Raw genomic sequence first — 9009 nt, forward strand, 5'->3', positions numbered from 1 at the left:
TTTTAAACTTCAATTTCTAATTATTGATCACTTGTGTTTATAAACAGAATTGATTTGTGAGCTTTGGTCTTGCAGCCTGTAATCTCGCTAGCCTTTCTTGGGTCTACAAGCTTTCCTGGAGTTGACGTGGATTCTCTAGGTAGACAGTCCTATTGCACCTCCCTTATCTGTTTGTCTCCTCCCTTCTTCTTGTCTACACTGGTCTGGACTTGCAGAGTAGAAAAGCCGCACCGATGTCTTTCGTCCTCCCTTTCTTGTCCCTGATCTCAGGGCAGCATCTTTCAGACGCTCATCTCAAATGAGATCGCAGCCGCGGGCGCGTTATAGATGCCCTTTATCAAGTTTCCCAGGATCTTTTAAATTTCTACTTGGTGGAAAGGTGTCTTTTTTTTATTTAATCATGATTAGATCTTAAAATTTATCAAATGCTTTTCCTAACCCTATTAAGATTGGGTTTTCTTCGTTCTGTCGGTTTGGTACATTTCTGTGATTGGTAGTCAAATATTGGACCACTGCTGTGTTTATTAGATAAATCCTACCAGATAAGGATGCATTTACCATTGTGGTATATTGCCGAATCTGATCTTTTAGGGTTTTTTTCTTGATTGTGTTTTGAACTTGTATCCATAAGGGACCATTGTCTGTGGGTCTTTTTCCTTGTCTGTAATGTTATTTACTTATTTATTTGGGTGTCTGGGTAATGATTCCGAGTTGTTTAATTTTTCCTCAAATGCCCAGTGTAATTCTTCTGTGAGAAGCCGACACATCTTCTGTTTGCCCCTCTGTGTGTGAAGCATACCTGTTTCTCTACCTGAAGCTCCTGAAGAGTCCGCCTTAATAAAATTTCCCTAGCCCAGCTACTCATCGGCCAGTCCCTCCCTCACCACCCTTTCCCCCTCCTTCCTCTCCCCTCCACTCTCTTTCCCATCCCCTTTCCTTCCCCCCACTTCCCTCCTCTTTCTTTTCATTTCTACATTCACAGACACACACACAGACACACACACACAACACATACACACCTCCTTGTCTCAATGAGCGACAAGGTGTTTTTCCTGCTATTTCTGAATGTGCGGCCACCAGATCTATCTCTTCAAGTCTGTGGGCTATAGAGAGTCACAATCCTCTTGTTTGTCAGGCTTTCTTCACTCGGTGGCTCTGACATTCCCTCCAACAGGCTGCATCCCAGAAATAGCCATCCTCGGGACTATATTCAATTCACAATATTCACAGGGTACTGCAAGGGAAATTGATCAGTTTCTTTATGTTGTATAGAGGAAGCACGTGGGGAAGCCATGGTCATGGGTGATGGCAGATGGCCAGGAAACAGGGTCTGGAAGGTGGATTCTGATTCTCTCATCTCTGCAAGAAATGAGACAACAAAGATCTGTGCTCATGAAGTTATTTGTGTTTGTTTGTTTGTTTGAGGGTCTTATCTGACCTAAACTACTATATAGTTGTGCATGATCCCCCTGCCTCTTCTTCCCCAGAGCTGAGAATACAGGCCTGTGTCACCTCATCTGGCTTATGTGGTACTAGATATGAACCCAGAGCTTCAAGCAAACTAGGAAGTGCTCTACCCACTGAGCAACATCCCCAGCTCTAGGCTGACATTCCTAACATGACCATGCACCCTGGGCTTTGTAGCAGGAGATGCTATGTGTAATATAATTACATCATGCCCCCTTTCCCTCTCTCCCTCCAAACCCTCCTACGTGCTCCTCCTTGCTCTCTTGCAAACTTGTGACCCTCCCCCCCTTTTTTATTCACTCTTGTTAAGTTCTGTTCATATATATTCCAAGGTACATAAATGCAGCCTGCTCAGTGTGTGCAGTGTTACTTGTGTGCATGTTCTGGGGGTTGACCATTTGGTATTGAATAACCAGTTGGTGTTGTCTTCCCAGGGAAAGATTGTGTCTCCCGGTTGCAGCCTCCTTTAGTTGCCTGTAGCTCTTTGTGTATAAATGAACAGTAATACACATAAGGAGGAGTGTGATGGCTTTGAACCAGTGAACAAGCACTGAACACCATTCCTCTGTGGCTTTTGTCTCCAGTCCTTACCTGAGTTACTTCCCTCAGTGACAAACTATGACCCGAAAGTAAAGCCATATAAACCATTCCCTCGTCATAGTTTCTTGGGTAGTGGGACAGTAGCTCATTGTGTCAAGTACTTGCCTTAAGAATCACAAAGTCCTGAGTGTGACCCCCCAGACCCAGCCATGGTGGTGCATGCTTATAATCCCAATGTTGGGGAGACAGAAAGGTAGATTCCCCAGGGCCCACTGGTTGGCCAGCTTAGGCTGATTGGAAAGCTCCAGGTCCCCCTAAATATCATCTCTGGGAACCTGCATCAAACAACAACAATAAGTAATAGAAGGGGCTGAAGCTATGGCTTAGTGGTTAAGAGCACATCTTGTTCTTGCAGAGGACCAGGGTTTGGTTCCAAGCACCCAGATGGCAGCTCAGAACCATTCATAACTCCAGTTCCAATGAATCCAACACCCTCTCTGGTCTCCCTAGGTACCAGGAACACATGTGGCACATCGACATACATGCAGACAAAACATCTATACACATAAAGTAAAAATAAATACATCTTATTTTTAAAATGTGGAATACAAACAGACATGCACATACATAGAAGAATCTATTTTCCTTTTTGTTGATATGATAAACACCATGACCCAAAACAACCTTGAAGAAGAGAGGGTTTACTTGACTTGACCTCCAGGTCACACTCGATCACTGAGGGGAGTATTTCAGGGCAGGGCCTGGAGGCAAAACCCACAGAGGAATGCAGCTCAGAAGCTCATGCTCAGCTAGCTTTCTTATACTACAAAATCAAGATTCACTTGCCTAGGAATGGTGCTGCCCACGGTGGCCTTGGCCCTCCTACATCAATCATCAGTCAGGACAATTCCCCACAGACCAATCAAATCTAGATAGTTCTTCAGTTGAGTTTCTCCCTTCCCAGGTTGCGTCAGTGAACAATAAAAGCTAACTGGGAAGGAGAAGGGGATCTCAGAACATAATAGGAAGTGGAAGATCATTCTATATTCTTGGCTGTGTTGATCTGAGGTGGCAATAGAGGTAGTTGAGGAAACAATTGAGAAAGATTTAGTGTGCTGTCCGTCTCAGATCTGTAGGATGGGACTTGGTCTAGTACAGCTCTTGCCTCTGTCTTCAGGAAGCAACTCCCCAACAGAAATGGACCAATTCTCCTTCCTTGTCACAGGGAGATTAGCTTGGGTGACACTCACCTCCCTTCCATCTGCTCTGTGATTACTCTTGAGTCCTGAGTGGTGACTGAGGTTTCTCTTTTGTCTCTTCTCCCCATGGGGCCTCCTGGCATTTGTGCTGCTGCCTTCCACCTCCATATGGGAACAGTGCCCACTGCACCTCCCCAGAACGTGCAGGCAGAGGCTGTGAATTCCACCACTGTGCACTTCCTGTGGAACCCGCCACCCCAGCAGTTCATCAACGGCATCAACCAGGGATACAAGGTACCTGGCCTGGTTTTGGAACCTCCAAAGGGCACTCATGGGCAGTATTAATCATATCACACTCTGGGTCCCACCCTTCCTATGTGGTCATAAACCCAGGGCATCAAACACAGAGTACTGCAACCTTGGTGGGGCTGCCATTTGTCCTCATTCTTTTCAGATATTCCAGGCCAGAAAGTTGAATGCTCAGCTGATAAGACGGCACAAGAAAACAGCCTCTAGTCAGAGTAATGGGCTTCAGGGAAGGCTGGGAGGTGGGACAGCCAGTAAAGTGCTTGCCATACAAGCACAAGGACTTGGGTGGTCCCTCTAAACCTATACAGTGAAAAGATCCGAGCACATTAATCCCAGCTCTGGGGAAGCAGAGATGGGGGATCCCAGGGGCTTGCTGGCCAGCCAGCCTACTTGAATCAGTAAGCTGCAAGTTCAGTGAGAGACCCTGTCTCAAAAACTAAGATGGACAATGATTGAGGGAGACACTCTGGGCTTTACATGCATGGACACCCATGGGCACACATATACATGCATGCCAGCATACATGTGCACACATTAATCACATACACATACGCACAACTGTAGCACACACATATACACATGCCATCATATACATATGCACACATTCATTACACCACATGTACAGAGAGAATAAGAGAGAGAGAGAAAGAACATGAGAGAAAGAACATGAGAGAGAGAACCCAGGGGAGATCTATGTGGGCTCTTTGGAGTCAGCCTTTGTCCAAGCACTTCTTCCTATGACACAGAATCAAGGGCAGGGATTCATGAGAAGAGACTGCTGTCCAGCAGAAACCATTTTACTCTCTGCTTTGAATATAGTTCTGTTTAAAGAATAGAGGCCAGAGAGAGTCCAAGGTCCAGGTCCCGATATGAATGAATGAACAGACCAGCAATAGACTCTGTTGCTGGATAAGATGGGCTTGGATGCACATTCCAGCAGCACAGTTTCTTTCCTTTATGTGGACTTCTAGTTGTACTTTGGAGTCTGACTTCATTGTGCACAAGTGGGTTCATAAGCCCCTTAGCAGGAGCCTCAGGCAGTCCCTTCAGAGAAGGGCGATGCTTTCAGCTTCTGGAAGTTGTTGTTGCCATTTGTGTTGAGCTTGCTCAAATGCTTGTTTGTCTGTGATAAGGCCCAGCTAGGAAGGTGCTATGGCTCTGCTTCTTCCTCGGAGGTATCTGAAGGCAGATGCTTTTTTGAAGGGAACTCATACTGATCAACCCGAGACTCCATCACTCTTGGCTCTCCTGCCAGGTCTGAGTGGCGAGAACACTGCGTGCTTCTGATGGCTGGCTTGTCAGTTTGATCTCACAGATATGCTATGTCCTGCTGCCAACTGGCTTTCAGAACAACTCGTTCCTGGAGATGCATCACGTCAGGAGACTAAAACTCACTACACTTATCTAACATTACCAAAGCAAGAAAGCAGCTTTTCCTGGAACAAGCACTTGTACACACACACACACACAAACACACAACACACACACAAACACACACATAAACACACAACACACACACACACACGGATGCATGTATGCTATTTCTTGTTTTGTTTTTAAGACAGAATTTCATGTAGCAGGCTGGCTCCAAATTCAGTATGTGCCTGAGATTGACCTTGAACTCCTGATTCTCCAGTCCCTACCTCCTTAGTCCTTGGATTATAAGCACATGCCACCATATTGGGTTTATTAGTACTGGGGTAGAACCCAGGGTTTCCTGCATGCTAGCTAAGCTCTCTACCAACTGGGCTACATCTGCAGTTCCTGTATATGCCCTTTATTTAAAATTCTAACTTATCTCCCAAACTCTATTCCAGGAAACTAGTATAACATAAATTATAAATCATTAAGATTGTTCCTATTGAATTACTTTGAGTCAGGGTAGACGTCTATCTGGAGAATTTTTGTGTTTGTCTCCTCATGATAATTAGTTGAATTAACAGATGATGTCATCTTTGCTCTCACTATTAAAAAAAAAAATCCATGTTCAATAGTATCCTAAAATAAGATGGAGATGGAGATATAAGGGGGTGTCCATTACTGTAACAAGTTTAGCAGCCACTTCACTCATATATATAAATATAGGTATGTGAATATACAAAAAAATATATAGGCATATTTTAAACTCAACTGTTCTTAAAATTAAAATGGGATTATAAGATGTAATAGGATTTATAGCCAGGCCTTACTATCTCAGCTGCTTGGGAGGCTGAGACAGGAGAACTACAAGTTCAAGGCCGTGCTGGGAAACTTAGTAAAACCTTGTCTCAAGATTTCAAAATGCAAAAAGTGAGTGGGGATATAGGTCAGTGGTAGAGCCCCTGCCTAGAATCCCCCAGTGAGGGGCTGGGGTGTGGCTCAGGGGTAGAGCCCCTGCCTAGAATCCCCCAGTGAGGGGCTGGGAACATGGCTCAGTGGTAGAGCCCCTGCCTAGAATCCCCCAGTGAGGGGCTGGGGGCGTGGCTCAGTGGTAGAGCCCCTGCCTAGAATCCCCCAGTGAGGGGCTGGGTGCGTGGCTCAGGGGTAGAGCCCCTGCCTAGAATCCCCCAGGGAGGGGCTGGGGTGTAGATTAGAAGTAGAGTGCTTGCTTAACATGTGTAAAGCTCTTGTTTTATCCCCAAATATGAAAAAAGGGGAAAATGATATGACATTTATGGACTTACTGAATTTTGACTATACTTTCTTTAAAGACATATTAATTATAAAATACAATTTTGATTGACAGCTAAGAAAAGAAATGTGGTTTAAAGGGGGTCTTTTTTGTAACCCTTCCCCTACCAGCTCCTAGCATGGCCGGCAGATGCTCCTGAGACTGTCACTGTAGTCACTATTGCTCCTGACTTCCATGGAATCCATCATGGGTACATAACAAACTTGAAGAAATTCACCGCCTACTTCACATCCGTCCTGTGTTTTACCACCCCGGGGGATGGGCCTCCGAGTTCACCTCAGCTTGTGTGGACCCATGAGGACAGTGAGTATCCCTATCCTTGTGTCTGAGCTATCCTCTCAGGGACTACTGACAAGAGGAGGTCATGACCTTCACCTTACTGGGTCACAGTGCAGCCAGCACCAGGAAGCCCTGTACCCCAGTGCTCTTGCAGGGCAGCCAGACATCCCAGCCAGTGTGTTCCTGAATGGCAAAAAGGGCAGGGGACCCTTGGAATGTGGAAGGGACTCTGGGGACAACAGTGGAGGGAGTAGTCCTATTATGTTCAAGGAGGAAGTAGATCTACTGTGTTCAGTCCTGCTGAGCTTGGCTGTCATTATTCAGACCCTTAATTCTAATCCCCTCACTTTTTTGCTTGGTTGCCAGCCATGCCTCTCCACCCACTTTCTCTGCCACACTGGGGCTTTGCATTGGCCCCACTTAGTCAGTTTCCTACAGGCCCTTGTCTGCTCTCAGGCAACTGTTGTGTCAAGGACACAATGTCTGGTGAAAGTACCTGAGGGAGTAATTATAGACATACACAAGACCATAGGCAAGGGCACCCCTAACTGGGCACACCGGCATATACTTATGCCAGTATCCAGGAGGCTGAGGTCAGAGAACTTTGAGGCATTGAGGCTAGCTTGGGATAAAGAACAAATCATTTCCTCAAAAAAACATAACAAACAAACCTCCTAGGGGCCTCATGACAAGTCATCTACAATGAAAACCAGTGAAAAGCATTTGATGTCCCAAATGGGGACAATTGGGAGAGAGATAAAAAGGTCATGAAACAGATATTTTGTAGCTATTTTTTTTAAAAAACCCTAATTTTTAAACTCAAAACACTTGAAGGAAAATTGTCATGATATAATATCAAGTGAAAAAAAAACCCAGTTAACAAAATTATTTGAGATCTATGTTTTAACATAATCCATTTATTTATTACCTTGAAACACATTTCTCTATCTGGTGTGTATGTGTGTGTGTGTGTGTGTGTGTGTGTATGTAGGTCCAGTATCTTTCTCAATCACTTCACCTTATTTTTTGAAACAGGTTCTTTTCACGACTCTAGAGCTACCCACTTGGCTAGGCTAGCTGAGCAGTGAGCCCCGGGATCCACCTGTCTCTGCCCTAATAGCTGGAAATCATAAATGTATGTGGGACAGCAGCTTTTTAAAAGTGAATTCTGGACATAGAACACACAACCTAGGACTGGTGCTAAAGCAGTAGCTAGGCAACTGTGAGGACCTGAGGAGGGACCCCCAGAACCCACAGACATGCTGGGTGAGTGTGGAAACCTGCTGTGAGTCCAGCCTTAGCAGGCAGAGACAGAGGATCCCCAGATCAAGTGAGATAGTAAGACTAGACATATGGGCAAGCTCCGGGTTTGACTGAGAGAGCGACCTCAATGAATAGGTTAGAAGGGCATTGAGAGGGAGTCCAAGCATCAACCCTGGGTCTCCACATACACATGTGCACACTCAAACACACACACACACTCACACAGTCTCAAATATAGACACACTCACAAACACACACACATTCACAGTCACAAACATATACACAGTCACAAACACACACATTCACATAGTCACAGACATATACAGAGTCACAAACACACACACTCACACAGTCACAAACATACAGACATATTCACACAGTCACAAACATACACACAGTCACAAATACACACACTCAACTCACACAGTCACAAACATACATCACAAACACACATAAACTCACTAGCACACACGCAAATACACACTCACAAAAACACACACACACACACACAAACATATAAACACAGGCACGTGTGTATGATGGCCCAACACATGCAAACAGGCAGACAAACATTCATAAAGCCACACATATATGAGAAATTGGAACACTGAAAAAGAACATAATAAAATAGAATAAGAACTCAGGTCCTCAACTGACACCTCTCCACTACCCCTGAACCACCATTTTTAGTAGGTAGGTGGCCTCTTTGTCCTTTCTAGAAGGATGGAGCTCCCTCATGAAGGTGGTATCAAGGGTAGGGTTGCAGTTGTCTCTAGGGGTGCAGCTTGTTTGGGCTGGGACCCTGGCAATTAGCCTCGTCTGTGTCACAGACATAAGCTCTGCTAGCTGTGGCCTTCTGTGGAGCCCCAGTGAGATGGGAACACGCTGGGGGAGGGTCGCAGTACAGAGAAAAAGAGTATCAATTGAAAGCTAGCCGCCTACAGAGTTAGAAGACAGCACAGTTGGGCAAGAATCCAGGAAGCAGAAACACTGGGAATATAAAAGGAGCAGTAGCTTCCTCGGCTACGACATCGATCGCAGAAGAACAAGCTGCTTCAAAACCCGTCAGGACGTCTTTCTGGATGCTTGCGGTCGGGAAAGGATGACATGGTCCTGACAGCATCCGGTTTTACCATCTTCCACTGAGAGAAGTGGCGTTTGTCAGTGCTTCAGCCCCCCCCCCCCTCCTGTGAAGGCTCTCCTGATCTCACCTCCCAGGAGTGCGGCTTCCGAGGTGTACTGTACCTGTTTTAAAATTCATAACTTGCGTTAGGGTTTTGT

At 45.4% G+C, this 9009-nt stretch overlaps 1 protein-coding gene across 1 annotated transcript in view; it reads left to right on the forward strand.

Annotated features, from left to right (window-relative positions):
- Positions 1-9009, forward strand: part of Sdk1 (sidekick cell adhesion molecule 1) — a 713594-nt gene that overhangs the window by 528905 nt on the left and 175680 nt on the right. Inside the window, exons 18-19 of the mRNA XM_029477307.1 lie at positions 3385-3500; positions 6297-6489. Of these exons, the coding sequence (XP_029333167.1) occupies positions 3385-3500; positions 6297-6489 (309 nt within the window). The remainder of the gene's footprint in view (positions 1-3384; positions 3501-6296; positions 6490-9009) is intronic.

The sequence above is a fragment of the Mus caroli genome, chromosome 5, assembly GCF_900094665.2.
Source record: "Mus caroli chromosome 5, CAROLI_EIJ_v1.1, whole genome shotgun sequence".
NCBI classification, from domain to species: Eukaryota; Metazoa; Chordata; class Mammalia; order Rodentia; family Muridae; genus Mus; species Mus caroli.